Source organism: Lolium rigidum, chromosome 2 (genome assembly GCF_022539505.1).
Source record: "Lolium rigidum isolate FL_2022 chromosome 2, APGP_CSIRO_Lrig_0.1, whole genome shotgun sequence".
NCBI lineage: Eukaryota > Viridiplantae > Streptophyta > Magnoliopsida > Poales > Poaceae > Lolium > Lolium rigidum.
The window spans coordinates 101960722-101980241 of record NC_061509.1 but is presented as its reverse complement, the minus strand read 5'-3'; the positions used below and the strand labels follow the sequence as shown (position 1 = coordinate 101980241).

Here is a 19520-nt window from a genome sequence, read left to right as displayed (position 1 = left end):
TACCAATACATCACTCCTTCGGTCCTTCCACGAGGTTATTCATTTATTTATCGGCAATCACATCCACACATGCATAGATCGAGGAATCGCAGTCACGCGGTCTCACTGCGCCGCGAGCCCAGCCGAGGCCGAGAGCCCGACGTTGAACGACTTCTGGTTGTTGCAGTCAAGTTTGTTCCCGTAGCCGACGCCGAGGATGTCGCAGTAGCGCTTGTAGAAACCGATGCGGTCGACCACCCGGGGGTCCTGCCCGATGCCGCACTCCAGCCCGCCGTTGATGACGTTGGTGATCACGCCGTAGCCGGGCACCCGACCGGCCGCGCTGTCCCTGGCCGTCGGCGTCCACTGCCCTGTGATCACGTCGTGGCACGACGGCTTGTTGGACTGCGTCGTCATCCAGAACCAGAGCGCCGTCTTGAACGACACCGTCGGGTCCGTCGCCACCAGGTCCGGGTTGTTCAGCAGGTCCACCCCGATCGCGCGCCCCGCCGGCCCGTAGTTGTAGTTGCTGGAAGCAAGAAACACGTGCATGCTCAAAATCCAAGCCAAGAGACACCAAGGGAGTGTATAGTTTTATGCTTGCTTACTAGGAGAGCTGGATGGGCCCGCAGCCGTAGTACTTCTTGCCGGGAGCGCACGGCCAGTCCCCCGAAGGTTCGCAGTAGCTCCCTGGCGAGCCCTGCTCCTGCTTGAAGCAGTAGCCCCAGGAGTAGGGGCCGTCGGGGGCGGTGGCCCACCCGCCGGTGGTCTCGTGGGAAGTCTGACCAAAGAAGGCCGCCACCTCCCGCTTCCGCGTCTCTGTGCTCCCCGTGGTGCCGAAGGCTGGGAACGCGCCAGCAGCGGCCACAAAGGCGTCGTACGTGAAGAACCCACGGGCGAGGCATGCCCCATCGTTGTGGTGGAGGGAGGAGCCGCTCGAAAAGTTCCCTGGATATGATGGACGCCACTCCCTGGCCACCGGGGCCGGGGCTGGGGCCGCAGCCGCTGCACTGGCTCTGGCAGCCAGCGCCGCAGTAGTCGGAGGTGCTGCCACAGTACCCGAAGGGGCTGCAGCAGAGGCAGTTGCCGCATGTTGCACCGCCGGCCTGCGAGCCGCACTGCTGGGCCATGGCCAGCGCTGCTGCCGCCAGGAGGACGGCCAGGATGGCCGCCACACTCTGGGCCTCTCATTGTTGACATTGTCTGCTGCCGGATGAATGAATCAAGGCACCAAGTGCCACCATTTTATAGAACAATTTACGCCTGCAGCTGGCCAGAAGAAGTTTCGTCCCTCATCCTCTTCATTACTTCAAAGGACCATGCATGTCTCTTCAGAAGAAGTTTCGCCCCTTATCTTCTTCATTACTGCACAGGGCCATGTCATCCCACCATAAGTAGCTGAAATGAACCAAAAATTGATCGCTCAGCCACGTTTGGTTGATGAATTAGTCACGTGATGAAGACGCTGATGAGATATTATCCTGTTACTAGAAACGAATTTAAAATGAATATTCGATAACTTTCTGTTGTGTTTTGAAATTTAATCTGTCGCATTTTATGGGTTTTACTAGTTTCCAGTAATATCACCCCGTGCCCTTGCACCTTAAAGAACAAAATTCATTTCTGAAACCGTCCACAAAATGAATATATTTAGGCAGCTGTAGATAATCAAAAAAAAAAGATGACAGGACATAGGATGATTTTGACCTCCTGTTAGTAGAACAGTGAAATACACACCTTTTACTTCGGACTCCCTTGCTGTCTTCCATGATTTCAGCATGTAAAAGTTCACTTGAATAGCACGAAAAGAAGCATAGCTTTTGCTACCGACAGATGCAATGCTGCACAAAACATTAGGAGAAAATCTTTCAAGCGTATCAAATCTTGGATCAACATGTTTTACGCAGAACACTAACAAAGCTATGTATCCTATTCTTACGTGAAATTTTGTGTTCATTCTTGATCAACCTTTCCAATCGCCTCGAGTATAGATGAATATGTAATAAGGTCATACTCAAATCCCAGCACGTTCATCTCTTTCATCAACTTAGCTGCCTCCTCAAACATGCCTGCATGACTCAAGGCACCAAGAACAGTATTATATGACACTGCATCTGGTTTTATTGCAGACTGTTTCATGTTAGAAAGCATCTCCATTGCACGATGAGGACCTCCTGTTTTTGACAGTCCATTCAGGATAATATTGTATGAATTTATATCAGGAATACACCCATGCTCTTGCATTCTTCTCATTGTAGTAAGAGCTTCATCAAGCATGCCTGCTCTTGCTAACCCAGCCATGAGAGCGTTGTAAGCATAAACATTAGGAGTGCATCCAAGTTTGTTCATCTCATCAAAAAGATCTACAGCATCATCAAGCCGTCCAGCTTTCCCCAAGTGTTTTATCATCACTGCATACACTCGAGCACTGGAGGAGCCACAATTTTCTTTTAGTTCCTGAAATAGCTCACGCGCAAGATCATACCGTTTAGCTCTTCCAAGAGCATCAATCAGGCTGCAATATGCCGCTGGACATGGAGGGAAGCCCTTTTCGTCCATCTCCTCCAGTAGCATCATAGCCTTCTCTGTCCTGTTGGTTTTGCAGAATCCATCGATCAAAATTGAGTAGGTGAATGGACTAGGGGAGATTCCACTTGCCTTCATTCTCTCAAACCATGATGAAATCTCAGAAAGACGAGATTTAGATTCAAAAAGCGCTTTTATTATAGTGTTATATGTGACCACGCTAGGAACACACCGCAATGTTCCCATCTCCTCAAATAACTGGATAGCATCATCCAGACGACCAGCCTTGCCCAAGAAATTTATCATATTATTCACAACAACTGTGTCAGGCCTGCAGCCTTCTCGCCGCATTTCATGGAAGAAGTTACATGCTTCGTCGAATCTCCCAGCTTTACCAAGTCCCCTGATTAACTCAGTGTAAGTGAATACATCTGGTTGGCAGTACTGATGTCTCATCTCTTCAAACAAACGCAATGCTCCATGCACATTGTTCGATTTAAAGAACAAAGCTATTAACATGGTATATATCTTAGCAGTTGGCTGCATCCCGTTGTCCTTCATCTCATCTAACAACCGAATCGCTGAGTCCTGGCGACCAAGCTTGCAGAAAGCAGAGATGAGCGCGCTGTAAGTCACGGTGTCCGGGAAGCAATGCCCCTCGCTGCTCATCTCATTGTAGAGCTCATGCACTTTCTCATATTGCCCCTCATGCATTAGCATGATTATCATGCTATTGTACGCCTGCGAAGTTGGCTGACACTTGCGAGCCTTGATCTGGTAGAAGATGGCAACTGCCTTACCTATCATCTTGGCATAACCCAGCATCCGGATGATGTCTGACAGCTCCACGGGGGTGACAACGCACACAGGATTCCTTACCATTTCCTGGATCATCTTCCACATTTCACCATACTGCTCCACACCCTCTAAGCAACGTATGAGCGCCATGTACGTGGACGTGTCGTGCTCGTAACTCCTCTTCTTCGCCGCCCATCTGAAGAACTGCATCTTCACGTTGACCCCGACGTCGGTCCTCATAACCTCCCGCACCAGCCAGTGATCGACTTTCATCATGAGCACCTCCAGCGCCTTCTCGGCGTCGGGGCCCCACTTGAATATCTTGAGGATCCTGATGAACCGCTCGTCCATGACTCGCACAGAGCGCGTGTACCTCCGCTCAACGGTTGCTGCTGCTACCGCCTCCTCGCCCCGCGGAACCGGTGGCCGGAACATCTGAACAATCTCATTCTCTGTTGCGCGGCAAGCCGAGATTTTCAAACAAAAATAAAAAAAGGCATTAGCATAATGGACATGTCAATGTCAGAGTCAGACAGCTTGACGTCCCCACAACACTGAATACAGCTACGGAATGCAACTCACATCACATGGGGGCGACTAATCTTAGATCAAATCCGAAATGTAATACATTTGTGAACACAGTTTGCAGGGAAATGATTTATTCTACCTGGATAATGCTACGGATACAAGCGACTAAATCAGAACAAGGCAGTTTCCCTATTTCATCCGTAAATCTCAACGAACAGGATTTTTTCACTAAGTCAGCAGTGTAACCAAAGGAGGTAATATAGGCGGAAAGAAAATATGCAGGTTACCTGTCTGCTTTACCCGCCACGCGAGGTGCGGCGACGAGGATATGCCCCGGACGGCGAGGAGGCGCGCCATCTCCGGCCGCCGGCGGGCTACTGTGCGGCGGGCGGAGGAAGAGGAGTGGGGAGGACGGTAGGCAGAGGGGTTACGCGCACGCAGTCACTGCCACGTGGGCCCTGCGGGATGTAAGTGGAGTCGGATTTGGGCCGTGGGCTGGAGCCCAGCCCGGGTACTGGAAATACGCGAGGGTTTAAGGGCTAAAACAAATCGCGACGCCTATTCGTCCTCCTCTCCGACCTCGCCTGCGACCGAGACGAGGTTCTCGTCCTCCCATCGCCGCCGTCGACCTCCTCATCGGCCGCCGCGATGCCTCGGTGAGTGCTTGCCTCTTTTAGCGTAGGGTGCGGCGGCGGTAGCTTGTGTGGGGCGGGGGCTGGGGCTGTACGGAAGCGGCATGCTGATCTGAAACCCTAGCTTAGGCGCCCGACGGTTGCTTGTGTAGATTTCTGTTGCGGCAGCGCATGCTGGAACCGCGAGGAACCGGTGGGAAGGGGATTTTGTAATGAAATTATGAACGGGGGAAGCTAGAGGATGCGCCAATTGCTACGTTTTGGGGTCGGGGCGAGCCTCTTACTCCACGATTGGAGAGGTTGTCAGTGCGATTTAACTCTTTGGCCGCGTAGCTAGGTAGATAGATTCGTGCTACGGTAGGAATTTGGGGGCTTAGCGTAGAGAATCAATCGAGCAAAGGTCTTGTCCTGCTTGCTCAGTGCGTCGATGATTTTGTACTTCCTGCCATGACCTGGTGCTCTGTTCGTGAATAGGTTACTCTGCTTTACTCTGTTTTTCTTTTCGCTTCAGTTGACACCCCCTTGTTCTTTTCTTGCAGGTATTACTGCGATTACTGCGACACATACCTGACCCATGACTCGGTTAGTGTTTCCTTCTATCCAGTATCTGTAAATGCTACACAATAAACAAGAATATATGGGGTTTTTAACGTATTTTGGTTCCATATGATTGTGTACAGAGATATGTTCTTAGCCTAGTTGACACTAGCGTTGACTACGTCAGGCAAAGATTAGCTTTGCCGAACATCTACACTTTCTGTTTCCTTGCAGGATATTGTGCTATACTCTTGTACATTTATCAAGAAATATGTGCCACTTAGAAATCCCTGGTTATTTTGTTTACAGATGTAGTCTTTGAGATAATTTATGTTCAGTTAAGACTGTATGGAGAGAGAGACTTGTTGACCATGTTTTATAGCTGAAACATAAATTGTGCAATAGGTGGTCATCTATTGCTGTATAAGCTTCAAATAATGTGCAATAATATATGTGAAATTTATGATTGTATGTGCATTTGAGTGCAGTGAGATGTTCTCAAAATACAAGCCATCACTGATTCCATAAACTTAGTTGGTTAACTCTGTTATTTGTGAGACAATGAAATGCCATACACTGCCATGTACATATTTTCTTTCATACACTTGAATCCGGTAGTGCACTTCGAAATTTTCACCCTTTGCTATTATTTGTTTTGTTCTTTTATATATCTTTGAGTTAACTAATTCTCAAAAATGGTGCAGCCATCTGTCCGTAAGCAACACAACGCTGGATACAAACATAAGGTATTCATCTTTTTGATCTTCATAGTTCTAGTTTATTCCTGTTTCTATAACTTCACTCATGTGAATGTTTTTTAGGCAAATGTTCGAAGCTACTATCAGCAATTCGAGGAGCAGCAAACTCAAAGTTTGATTGATCAAAGGATTAAAGAGCATCTTGGACAAGCGGCAGCATTCCAAGTCGGTGCTCCATTCAACCAACATATGATGCAATTTCCTGGAAATATGCCCCGTCCCCGCCTTCCGATTCTGCCCACACCTATGATGCCACAAGGTTATATGCAACAACCTGGTGTACCATTTGCAGGAGTTAGGCCTCCTATTTTACCAGCTCCTCCTGGTCCTCCTGGTCCTCAAGGTAAACATCAGTACTGTTTTCATCTTTCTTTGTGTATCTCTGATCACACATTTTGTTTAAATTGTACAGTTCATAACTTTTGTTAACTGAGCTCCTGTTCTTTAACTCGATAACTCCATACTCCCTCTGTCACAAAATAGGTGGAATATAAATTGAGTCAAAAAAGTCAATGCTTTCTAAGTTTGACCAAACATAAATACAAAACTATGAAGATGTACAATGTCAAATCAATATCAGTAAATCCACCATAAGATATATTCATGATGTATTCATTTGACATTTTAGTTGATATCCCCTTCTATTTATTTGGTCAAACTTAGAAATGATTGACTTTTTGACTAAATTTATATGCCACCTATTTCTGGATGGAGGGAGTAACCTATATTGCTCCTGCATCTGCTTTGGCTTTGTCATAGCTTTGGCCATTGTTGAGATAGAAATGACCAGTTTAAGCTGAAACTAACTGATATTAACCATCATGGATACTTACTATTTGCACTGAAACAAACAAACAAACAATTTGGAACATTTTCTAAAAGTATCCTAACAATAGATGCCTGGTTCAAATGTTTCTTTTTCTATTGCCAAATCATGAAATCTGTGATTTTGGGGCAGTGTATAGCTTAATTTGAGAATCTGTTAGTGTCTTAAGTTTATGTTAGAATAGTGTGGCATTTTTATCTTGATTAGTCACTAGATTGTACGTAAGTTATATTTACACGCGATTTATTATATTTTGCATCCTATCTTAGGCTTATTGACTATATAAACTTAGTATTATATTAAACATAATCTACTGTCAACTACTGTAACAATATAGCATGCATTTCTTGGAACTTTGTGCCACATCAAGTGCTCAAAGATGTTCGTTCTTGTGATAAGGGTAACTAAAGGCTGTAACCTAAATGGAAAAGGTAGTGTTCAGGATAGTGGGCAGGGGACACTTCCGAAATTGTGTAGTAGGTTACTGTCTCCTTCATGACCGTGTAGGCAAAAGCTCCATATAGAAACGGATTTGCTAGAAATAAGGCGCCTTATTTTTATTATGTCTCAGTCAGCTCCGTATCCATTGGATTTGTCTCGTGATTCATGCTGATATGACAGTTGCAAGTGGGTTGCAACTGAGATTTCCCTAATTACAAGTAGGTTGCAACTGAGCCTGAGTTGCAAATGGGTTGCAACTGAGATTTTACTAGTTGCAAGTGGGTCGGAACCGAGAAAAAAAAATCCACACAGTTTAATTTACTTCAAGATTCGTGCTAGACTATGAGTTACACATGAGTTGCAACTAAGTTACAACTGAGACTTGATGACGTCATGTGATTGAGATTTAGTTAAGTCTAAGTCGCCTGAGATCTAGAAGTCCCCTATATAGGAAGCCTATGTAGGATCACTATGAATGTAGCCTTGGTAGAGTTATTGAAGAAGAAAACAACCTACTTATTATTTGATGGCTGGCGTAATAAATAGATTCATACCAGCACTTGCAGTGGTTAGTTACAAGTCCTAGACTAGTATATTGTGTCAAGTTGTAACATTTCTTGCTGTTATGGGTGATTTGCAACCAGGTTATGTGGTTCACACTACCAATTGATGACAAGTCTTTGCTAAATACTTCCTTAAGCCAGATGTTTAAGCCAGTCATAAGTTGCATGTGATAAGCTGTGTAAAATGTATGCCTCTATTTATTAAGATGTACCTATAATTTTACCATGTGTTGTGGATCATGAGTATGAAACTTATGAATTGAGACCAATTATTTGAGGGTGACATATGATGTAACAACCCAATTTTGATGGGCAGATTTTTTAAAAATGATGTCAAAACAGTGAAAAGCCAACAATTTTTTTATTTCGATAAATTCAGAGGTTTATAGTTAATTTAAATTACTTGGAGAGGATTGAAAAGCTCTCAGATATCTTTATTCGGATTTTGGCTGTGGGGATATTTTTTTGTTAGCCTCTAAATATTCCAAATGGCATCCCTGATTTTTCTGAGCAATATACTTTAGCTTTGTGGTTTAGTGTAATTCGGCATATCTTTTTGCTGTGGAATTGGTCCAGCTAGGTCATTAAGGAGGTAGTTGTAAATCCAGCTCGATCATAATAAGTTGATTTAGTACTATCATAATATTCAATGCTACATAAGACATGTTGCCTCTCACCAGTTAAACACATTTACAGGGGAACGCTCACTGTATCTTAGAGGAACCATAAATGCTCACTAAGCTGATGTGGCTGTTCCTCAGAAGTATTGAACTTCTATTTTTGATAAAACACTTTAACCTCTGATCCGTTGAGGCATTTGCACAAACAAAATAAAGATCGTTTATGTGACTGCTTTTCTGCAAATGTTCAACAGGTTATCCTGGTGGCCCACCCATGCCGCAGATGCAGCAACAAGGGGGCCCTCCTGGTTCCATGCCTATGCAGATGGCACCTCTCCCAAGGCCTCCGACGCTACCGCCTCCAACATCTGGAGCCCCAGGTGCCCCCATGTCCAACAGCGCAGCACCTCCAGGTCCTCCACCAATGTATCAGCCAAATCAACCGCCAAGTGCAGGCCCAGCCTCTGGCCCTCCAGCCCCGGCAGCTCCTCCACAGGCTACGTTCTCCTATGCACAACCCTCTGAGGGCAACCACTGATTCTATTCCCTGGACACTTAGCGAACACAACATGCAGAAAGGCTGCTCCCTTGGAATTTGATGCTGCTATCATTTAAGTGAGATCATCATCTATCACTTGAATTCGAGAGATTGTTAAAGGCTTCCTGTAGTTGTATTCTGGTTTCTTAAATGATGTAACATTGACTTTGTAATCCGTTGAGATTCCTATTAATTTCAGAGGGCCCTTGAAACCTGAAAGTGAATAACGGCTATCATGTAGTTACATACTTATCATCAGAATAAGTTTATCTGATGAGATAATGCTCAGATCCTTGTATGCGTCATAGGATGCTGGAACGGAAACTCCATCAAAGCCAGAGTCACTGTCTTGATCTGTCAAAATGTCCGCACTCTGTTTTCTAGATGGTATAGTGAACTTAATTAGATTGTTGATGCGGAAGAACTCACCACTCTGTTGAGGAAAGTGGGAAACTGTTCTGTAAGAATATTCCTTATTTCTCCAAATGTTCTTAATGATGGCATTCAAAACGTTCTACTTAAATAGTAATTACTTGTACTCTTAATTTAGAACTCACCTCTTTTGCCTGTTAGGGACAAGAAGAGGCTGTGTTTCTGTAGAAAAAGTATACTTGTAACTTGTATGAAAACATTGTCACTGTTCTATCCATGGTAACATAAGACATTATAGTAGACAAAGAAAGATAGATATCAGCAAATGTTTCTGTAAACTAGACAAGATTCTTTTGGTAAACACGGAGTATATTCTTTCAGATAACTATTTCTTGACCTTTTTTTAGGGAAAACCATTTGGCGAGCTTTATTGGTGATTAAACAAACTTACAACGTTTATGAGTTTTGGAAATAAAAAGCTAGGGGGTTCATCGTTCCAAAACCAATCATAATGATTTGAAGAACTATGCTTAGCTAGCTCAGCCGTGACCTCATTGGCTTCCCTGTGACAATGTTGAAACGTCTCATTGCCTTCCCTGTGACAATGTTGAAACATGATATTTCGAAAACCCGGAGATAGGATCTTGCAATCATCATATATAGCTACAGAAGACGTCGAGGAGAAGCCACCCGAAAGCATAGTCTCAATAACCTGCACATTATCAGATTGGTTATGAAATTTTGACATCCCAAATGTTGTGCCAGGCCGAGTCCATCTCTCAATGCGTAAGCTTCATCCATCATAACATCAGTTAGAAAAAGAATCTCCTTGCAGCTTGGAGCAATAAATTTTCCATTTGAATCTCTAACATCGTCCCTGTTATATTGTGATCCAAATTCCAAGAAGAGGCTAACTTCTGACGAGCGGAGCGAGGCCCGTCGCCGGTAGGCTTGGGCCGAGGTACGGATCGTTGCCACCGTCTATATATTTTCCCTGTAAGCCGCCGCTAGGGTTTTGTCGCATCATTGTACACCCACGGCGTTTGTAAACACCACCGAAATAGTGAAGTTTTGCTGGCTGGCGCCCGTGGTTTTTCCCTTGTGTGTTGCAAGGGTTTTCCACGTTAAAATCTCGTGTTCCCTGCAGTGTTTTATTTTTCGTTCTTCGTTTATTGTGCATCTCGATTATAACAGTCCCCATACTACCGGTACCAATATCTAGATCGAATGTCGCATCAACGTTTATTTTGAGGCATCCTTCCAGCGGACAACTTCAGGTCTCCTTTTTCTCAATTGGTTTCTTCTTAGCTCTACAATAATATGTAGGCAGCACAGCGATAGACATAGTACTCCTATGGGGTATTTGAATATTTTCTCCATGTGTTCTATGCCTTCGGTCCCACCAAATATATCAAGCCCATGTCAATATAATTTTTGGTAATCCAATATTACCCATAGATGCACAAGATCCGGGGTTCGGAAGTATATGGTCCAGACAAATAGAACCTGATTGATCAAAATTGACAGCTTCACTGATTGCACTCCACAACCCAAGATCAGACCATATTTGTTGTGCTCTCAGACAAGAGAATAAAGCATGTTGAATATATTCGCATCCTACATTGCACATTGGGCAAAGGCTACTATGTCCAATATGGCGATTTGCTAGAACTCCTTTACAAGGTAGAAAGCCATGTAGAACACGCCACCAATTTGTTTTTGATTTTGGCTGGTACATTTAAACTTCAGAATTTCTTCCAAACTCGGCTACCTTCAGAACTTCAAGTGCTCATCACATCAGGATGGTGTCGACCAAATTGCTAGTCACACTCAAGGTGATACGATGATCTGACAGTAAACAGGATAATGCCATGCCACAAAATCCTACATACCCATCGGAGCCAACAGGATTTCAAGATTTCTGTTAACGCCGACACTCCAAAAATTCTCTCGAATAAGTTCTTCATCCCATGATCCTCTAGTCGGGTTGATAAGGTCAGCAACTGACAAAAGAATACGGCCCCTCGGAGTATGAACTTCCACTCTTCAATTTGGTCACCCTCTCCTACTCTCCAAATGCATCCACGGTTAAAAGCATGTAAACCATATATCACACTCTTGCCAAGTGTATGAACTTCCACTCTTCAATTTTACTTTAAGAAGATTACCATTGGGGTAATATCTAGCTCTAAGTACTCTTGCAGGTAAAGAATCCGGTTGTTCCATAAATCTCCAACATTGTTTTGCAAGAATGGCTTTATTAAAAGTGTGAAGATCTCTAAAGCTCATACCTCCCATCTGTTTTGGAACACATAATTTCCACCATACTGCCAAAGCATTATTTTATGGTCATCATCATCACCTCACTATTTCTTGACTTATGACAGAGGGAATCGCTCTAGCAATATAAAAAAAAACTGCCAACGATTCAGTCAATTAATATATACTGCTAGTAGTAATTAAGAATGTAACCCATCTACACACAAACATAAGACACATGTCTCCTCAGGCTAAGTAACCACATCTAAAAAAGGCTAATTAACCAAGCCTAAACTAAGTTCACTTCGGGATCGATTCTCTCCGTTCTTCCCTCTGCCGCGAGATGAATCCCAATCTTCACTTCAGCAGTTCAGCGTGTCGCGAGGATCAACAAAAGGGTGGCTGAACAGAAGTCCAGCGTGCGCACCATCTGCTCGGAGTACTTTACCAAGCATACATTAGGTCGAGTTCTTGGGCGGGGATCAATAATCCTCTCTTTGTTCTTTCCGTTGCCGCGAGATGAATCCCAAAGCTTCACTTGAGCACGTCCTGGGGATCAATGAAAGGGTCGTTGAACTCTACCGTCCGCACCACCTGCTCGATCTCCCGGCGAGCTTCCGCCCTCCGCCGCTCGATCTCACGGCGAGCTTCGGCCTCCACATCGGGAACGGCAGCGGCAGGGGCAGGGGCGGCAGAGCGAGCCTTGGCGAGGCGGGCCTTCTCGAGGAGCTCGCTCATGCTGCAGGCAGGGTGCTTCGGTGCCGCCGCCGCGACATCGGGAAGAGGAATCGGCGAGGCGCTGGCCTTGTTCTTGGTCACGCAGAGGGATTCCAGCACCGAACCCGCGGGCGCGGGGCACCGGTCCCCGTCGCTGCCGGGACGCGGGCGTGCCTTGATCTTGGTGGCGGCATCGGGCTGGACCTCGCCGCGTGCGCGCTTCGCCGGAGAGTCGCCTTCATGGCACGGTCCGGTCCGCTTCGGTTTCTTGGCGACGGCGACGGCGGAGGCGGGTGCTACGCAAGCGGGGTTGATGAGGATGCTGCTGGAGGACGCGCAGGCACGGCGGGCGGCGGCGGCGGATCCGTGAGCGGCCAGGGAGTGGGGATGGACCGTGGCACCCATGGCCGGAGCAGCGCGCGCAAGATCGGGGCAGACGAGACGAGGTTGCGGGAATCGATCGCGGGATTGGGAGGAGCGGGAGCGGGAGCAGAAGGGTAGCGGTCAAGTTTGGGACAGAAGAGGCGGCAAGAAGACGCGCCACGGAATTCGAGTCCAGCTCGGTGCGGATTTGGGTATTTGGGTGTGGAATTCCACTTTTTTTTTACTAAAAATGTGGGTGTGGAGTTAGGGTTGGACCACGTGTCGGCCAGACATGCTTGGACTTGGTAGGTCCTTGCATTGCTTTGCTGGACGTAGATACACAAGTGCACACTCCTGTGGGTACGGCTGTCAGTGACTGAGTATCTGTGACATGGTGGACATGACAGTGGCGGTCACTGCCGCCAGACGCGTCACAGTGTGCGGCTCCCCGGGGGCGGTGACCCGTCAGGCGCGCTAGGCCGTGGTGGAGGCAAGGAGCCGGTAGGAGGAGGCCAACATCGAGAACTAGGAAATAGAAAAGGAAGTGGCAGCGCAGGCGGAGGCTTTGGAGACAGTGGAGCGGGTCAGACCTCGCTTGCACGCTGACATGGTGGTGGAGGCGAGGGATAGAGCCCGCTAGGATGCCGACATGGAGGCGACAATGGTGCACCGGAGGAGGAGAGCGAGAGAGTCCGCGAGGCGACCGACATGGCAGAATTCACTCCAACACCCAGGTTCAGCATCGCCGTGCCGCCTTGGAGTGGCATCGGTGCGTAGGAGGCATTGGTGTGGGGCGCGCGCCAAGCTGGCCACGCCTTCGGATGGCAATGGGTACCCGTCACCCGTTAACTCGCCAGGTACCCGCATCAAATGGAGGAGGGTATGGCGGAAAAAAAGCCATGGGTCTGCTAATGGTAAACTTTTTGACACATTGGGTCTAGCGGAGGCGGGTATGGAGGTATAAAACCCATACCCGTTAACACGCCTCAGACATATGGAGCCCACCTGGCATTGAGTATATGGACCCTAACTCCCTAAGACGCCTGACCGGCCACCCTACTAACCCTAGTATCATTTCCATCCCAATCCCCCAATCCTTTCCTCTCACGCCACTGCCCACACCTCTGCCGCTCTGCCCTACCCTCAATTAGACTCCCCCCCCCCCCGTCCGCCACCGATGATGGCCTGCCGCCATGGAGACCGAGCCGGTCAAAGTTGAGGAGGGGAGCGACGCTGCAGTACCACCGCCGTCGCTTGGAGCGGATGCACACATGTGGAGATCGCGCCGCCGGGGAGCTGGGCACGGCTTGGTTTCCTCCTCGGTGTGCCCCCCTCGCGGTTGACATCCAAGGCTATGGAGAAAATGACAAGAAACCATGACAATTGAGGCTTCGGTGTCACATGACCACATGTTGGAGGCTAAGCGACACATAAGCACCAACTCTAGGGCAGGCTCGCGACAGACATCACTGATTTGACGTTTGGCCGAGGTTAACCACGTTTCTGCCATGTTGGGCCCACTATCAGGTGCCACGTGTCCATGCCTTGACGGTGGGCGTGGACCGCCGTTAGGTCTGCGTGTTAAGTGGTTTTGGACATCTCTTCGCTCTCTCCTTCGCTCACTTCTCTGCCATAGCTCTCCATAGAGCCTCCCAACGCCGCCGTCGCACCGCTGCCAAGCTCTGTCGTCGTGCCGCCGGAATGGTTTCCTGGAGCGACAACGACGAATCTCCAGATGATTTGAGCTCCCTAGACACCGCGGTTAGTGATTTCCGACCCACTCTGTGGAAAATCTAGGGTTAGGGTTCATAGTAATTTGGGGGTTTCTGATTTGAGCTCGATATTTGGGGTTTTTACTTTGTACATTTGCTTTGTTAGGGTCCCAGTAGCATGTATGACTCCGATTTCTGTAGAAGAGCCGAAGATGGAGAAATGCCTGTGATTTGCAAATGTAAATGTGTGGCTGTCAAGCATGTTGCCTTTGAAGGATGCTGGACTGGCAGGAGGTTCTTGGCGTGTCCAGGGGAGGTATGTGTTACTCATGATCTCATTTGCAGTTATACATCAGTACATTTGATGCATTGTGTGGTACTAACTGTTGACTGTCATGCCATTTACATTTTAGGATGGAGAAACATGTGACTTTGTGCACTGGGTTGATGAGGTTTGGCCTGCACCCCTTTGCAAGTCCCTATCGAAGCTCTGGGAAATGTATTATAGCTGCAAACAGGGTAGGATAAATGATGCCCTGGATGATGTTGAGAGAAGGTACAAGGCTCAGGATGAGATTGCAAAGCTTAAGGTTGACCTGAAGCTTGCACAAGATGATCTGAAGCAAGTGGTGGAAGAGAAGCAGGTAACACTAGCTTTGAAGGCCAAAGCTGAAGAAGCTTTTATTGAAGCCAGGGCAGAACTTGAGGATAAGAAAAAATTGGATGCATCAACTTCTAACATGCACAAGTGCTTGAGGTTAAAGGCAGAGCAAGAGAGGGACAAGTTGAAGGAAGAGAAGAGGAAGCATTTGCTTGTCATAAATTCTAACAAGCATAGTTACAATGGGCTTGCTCCTAACATCAAGTATGTACCTATTGAACACCTCACTCAAATTGTTAACAACCAAATCAGTTTTGCAATTTGTGTCCATTGCCCACCTGGCCCATGTGTGCACAGGTATCTTGGACAACCACACCCAAGCTGGCTCTGATTATTTCTTTAATTCTTCCATTGCAACATCAAATCCATGCTTTGTGTAAGAATAAGCTGCATTGTCCATACATTTTTTTTAGATATTCTCCTCTGAAGCCAGCAGTTTGAAAATTGGCATAGATGTGCCTCAAGCAGTATCTCTGTGGGCTATTTGGGAATACAGTTGACACTGCCTTCAGCAAGCCCTTCTGCCTGTCTGACATGATAGTGTATCTCCAAAATTGCCCTTCATTTCCACCAAGTGCTTCTTTCATTTGTTCTAAGAACCAAACCCAATTCTCTGTATTTTCCTTAGCAACTACAACCCAAGCAATTGGGTACATGTTGTTGTTGCCATCTCTTCCTGTTGCAGCAAGTACTTGAGCACCTGTTGTCAACTTAATAAAGCAACCATCTAGACCTATGAATGGCCTACAACCTTCAAGAAACCCTAGCCTTGCAGCATTAACATAAAAGAACAAACCATGGAATCTTGGTTCATAGCAGATATCAACATTGTGTCCCTGCTTCATTGCCTCAGTTTCTTCTTCTGTTGGGCCAGTGACAGTTGTGACAATACATCTAGAACCAGGGTATTCATCAATTACAGTTTGTAGATAATCCCTGATTCTAAAATACTGCTTCTTATGATCACCAAGCACCATCTGCCTGGCTTTAGTCTTTGCCCTGTATGCCATCCTTTTGGGAACTGATACACCAAAATCTTTCTTTGCTTTGTCCTGCACAGAAGTGATGTTGGTATTTGGGTCGGACCTGAATTTGTCCACATATTGTCTGCTAAGTCACTTTGAATTCACCCTGGTATTGGTAGGATCAGTTGGACATGTATGATGTAGCTCCATTTTCTTGATGCAAAATGTCTCCTCATTCTTGATCTGAGAAGCTGCCATATAAAATGGACAACCAAACTTCTCCTTCTGCTTGCAGTCCACAATGATACTATCTTTGCAGTTTCTGTGATAGTGGAAATTTCTAACCTGCTGAATGTGCAATCTAGCAACAACCTCTCTGAACTGATAAACATCTCTGAAACAAAGCTTCAAGATGAACTGCTGTGTTTGGTTCTCTCTATTCTCATCATACCAAACCCTAGGTTTATATTTCTTTGCTCTGCTCTTCCTCCCTTTAGGTTGCACAAAAATCTGTTCCTGAAAACCATCATCATCATCCACATTAATGAAGCCTTGGTCTTCTTCATCATCAGAAGGAACCCAGTCAGGCAACACATTCCTTGCTTGCTGACTATGTGATCTGGTAGTAGTGCCCTGCCTCCTCACTTTCTTCTTCACAGGTTCTTCAACTTGAATTGGTTGAGTGTCCTCTTCAATAACAAATATATCCTCAATATCTGTATCACCCTCACAATGTGTCAAAGGATCATCCCTCTCCCTCTTCATATCTGCAAGTCTCTGCTTCAGCCACTCCTCCTCTTTGTCCTCTCTATTATCATCCCAATTTCCAATTTCATCTGCTGCCTGCCACTCCTCTGCTGCCTGCCCCTCCTCTGTTGCCTGCCCCTCCTCTTCTTCATCCATGTCATTCTCTGCAACTTGTGTCTTCATCAGCTGACAGTACACACTTTCCTGAGTTTGCATGTGACAAGGAACAAGCTCTTCCTCCTCAATATCAATTTGAATTGGCCTTGATTTGGCTCTAACACTCTCTGAATTTTTTCTCTTCAAAGGTGACAACACAATTGCCTGGTTTCTCTGTTTATCTCTCATGACAGTAAGTACCAATTTCTTACGATTTTCATACCTCCTAATCATCTCTTCCACCTTAAAATTGTTGCCAACTAAATCTAACCCATTCAATCCCTCCCCTTCTTCTTTAACATAGTACATAGAGTCACATATGCCATATCCCTCCTTCTCCATTAGTGCCAACAGATTCAGATACCTAATGTCTGACCTAGGCATTGACTTTTGCACAAATTTGACACAATCAAACTGCACAAAAAGCTCCCACATCTCTGTCTCTAGCCTAAATTTGGGAGTTTAACCAAATGTTCAGAACATATAACCTAAATTCGACGAACAATAGCTACTGCAATCCAAAGATAAATGGGATCTTCATCACGTACCCGTTGTCGGAGATGTAATGGCTCATCGGGTCGACGCTAGAGCTGGAGCTGCTGCCCGCAGATGTCCAAGCCTTTTCCCATGGCGCTCCAGGCTTCAACGACGCCGACAGCTGAGGGACAGTATCTGGCTCTGCCGCCACAGGGGGAAAGCCCTCAGAGAAGTGCGGCGGCTCGTTGAAGAACCAGTCGTCTCCGCCAGGATCTTGCTCGTCGTCGGCCTGCCAACCACCAGGGCCATCATCGCCGCCTCCCGTCGCCATTTGGAGAAGAGACAGGGGAGGGAATAGAGAGAACTGACCGAAACCCTCCCGACAGACGCAAACCTAACGGTCGTCCACGCCCACCGTCAAGGCATGGACACGTGGCACCTGACAGTGGGCCCAACATGGCAGAAACGTGGTTAACCTCGGCCAAACGTGAAATCAGTGATGTCTGTCGCGAGCCTGCCCCAGAGTTGGTGCTTATGTGTCGCTTAGCCTCCAACATGTGGTCATGTGACACCGAAGCCTCAATTGTCGTGGTTTTTTTGTCATTTTCTCCAAGGCTATGCCAGGAGCAGGGAAACGCACTGATACGTCTCAAACGTATCTATAATTTCTTATGTTCCATGCTACTTTTATGATGATACTCACATGTTTTATACACACTTTATGTCATTATTATGCATTTTCCGGCATTAACCTATTGACGAGATGCCGAAGAGCCGATTCTTGTTTTCTGCTGTTTTTGGTTTCAGAAATCCTACAAAGGAAATATTCTCGGAATTGGACGAAATCAACGCCCAGGGTCTTATTTTTCCACGAAGCTTCCAGAAGACCGAAAGGGAAACGAAGTGGGGCCACGGGGCGCCGACACCATAAGGCGGCGCGGCCAAGGGGGGCCCGCGCCGCCCTATTGTGTGCCCCCTGTCAGCCCTCCGACTCCGCCCTTCCGCCTACTTAAAGCCTTCGTCGCGAAAACCCCGGTACCGAGAGCCACGATACGGAAAACCTTTCAGAGACGCCGCCGCCGCCAATCCCATCTCGGGGGATTCAGGAGATCGCCTCCGGCACCCTGCCGGAGAGGGGAATCATCTCCCGGAGGTCTCTTCATCACCATGATCGCCTCCGGATCGATGTGTGAGTAGTTCACCCTGGACTATGGGTCCATAGCAGTAGCTAGATGGTTGTCTTCTCCTCATTGTGCTATCATGTTAGATCTTGTGAGCTTCCTATCATGATCAAGATCATCTATTTGTAATGCTACATGTTGTGTTTGTTGGGATCCGATAAATATTGAATACTATGTCAAGTTGATTATCAATCTATCATATATGTTGTTTATGTTCTTGCATGCTCTCCGTTGCTAGTAGAGGCTCTGGCCAAGTTGATACGTGTGACTCCAAGAGGGAGTATTTATGCTCGATAGTGGGTTCATGCCTCCATTGAATCTGGGACAGTGACAGAAAGTTCTAAGGTTGTGGATGTGCGCCGCACTACACTCCGCCACCAACAATCTTCACGTGTTCCTTGACTCCTACTGGTTTGATAACCTTGGTTTCTTACTGAGGGAAAACTTGTCGCTGTACACATCACACCTTCCTCTTGGGGTTCCCAATGGACGTGTGTCTTACACGCCATCAAGACAGTTTTCTGGCGCCGTTGCCGGGGAGATCAAGACACGCTACAAGGGGAGTCTCCCACATCCAATCTCTTTACTTTGCTTTTGTCTTGCTCTACTTTATTTTATTTACTGCTTTGTTTGCTCTTATATCAAAAATACAAAAAAATTAGTTGCTAGATTTACTTTATTTACTGTCTTGTTCTCTATATTGAAAACACAAAAAAATTAGTTACCTGCATTTACTTTACTTAGTTTGCTTTATTTACTACTGCTAAAATGGGTACCCCTGAGAATACTAAGTTGTGTGACTTCACTAGCACAAATAATAATGATTTCCTATGCACACCTATTGCTCCACCTGCTACTACAGCAGAATTCTTTGAAATTAAACCTGCTTTACTAAATCTTGTTATGAGAGAGCAATTTTCTGGTTGTTAGTTACGATGATGCTCGCTGCCCATCTTAATAATTTTGTTGAACTTTGTGAAATGCAAAAGTACAAGGATGTAGATGGTGACATTATAAAATTAAAATTGTTTCCTTCCTCCTTAAGAGGAAGAGCTAAAGATTGGTTGCTATCTTTGCCTAAGAATAGTATTGATTCATTGACTAAATGTAAGGATGCTTTTATTGGTAGATATTATCCTCCCGCTAAAATTATATCTTTGAGAA

The 19520-nt window shown here is 46.2% G+C and overlaps 2 protein-coding genes and 2 pseudogenes across 3 annotated transcripts; 1 reads left to right on the top strand and 3 right to left on the bottom strand.

Moving 5' to 3' along the window:
- Positions 1 to 25: 25 nt before the first annotated feature.
- On the bottom strand, positions 26 to 1358 carry LOC124689994 (annotated as a pseudogene).
- On the bottom strand, positions 1165 to 3667 carry LOC124692163 (pentatricopeptide repeat-containing protein At3g16010-like). 2 transcript variants are annotated; one of them, XR_006999360.1, is made up of 3 exons: positions 1919 to 3667; positions 1717 to 1820; positions 1165 to 1344 (listed from the first exon to the last, which is right to left on the bottom strand). XR_006999360.1 is itself a non-coding variant. In XM_047225479.1 (2 exons), exon 1 carries the CDS (start codon positions 3652 to 3654, stop codon positions 1933 to 1935), a length of 1722 nt encoding a protein of 573 aa, XP_047081435.1. In that variant the 5' UTR covers positions 3655 to 3667; the 3' UTR covers positions 1427 to 1820; positions 1919 to 1932. The 2 variants fall into 2 exon arrangements, 1 of the variants encoding a protein (XP_047081435.1); XM_047225479.1 differs by lacking the exon at positions 1165 to 1344 and having other exon boundaries at positions 1427 to 1820.
- A 721-nt stretch (positions 3668 to 4388) lies between these two features.
- Positions 4389 to 8965, top strand: LOC124692165 (U1 small nuclear ribonucleoprotein C-1-like). The gene is made up of 5 exons (XM_047225481.1): positions 4389 to 4487; positions 5003 to 5045; positions 5705 to 5746; positions 5822 to 6101; positions 8463 to 8965. Exons 1-5 carry the CDS (start codon positions 4480 to 4482, stop codon positions 8744 to 8746), a joined length of 657 nt encoding a protein of 218 aa, XP_047081437.1. The 5' UTR covers positions 4389 to 4479; the 3' UTR covers positions 8747 to 8965.
- Positions 8966 to 14927: 5962 nt separating this feature from the next.
- On the bottom strand, positions 14928 to 17506 carry LOC124689993 (annotated as a pseudogene).
- Positions 17507 to 19520: the final 2014 nt, after the last annotated feature.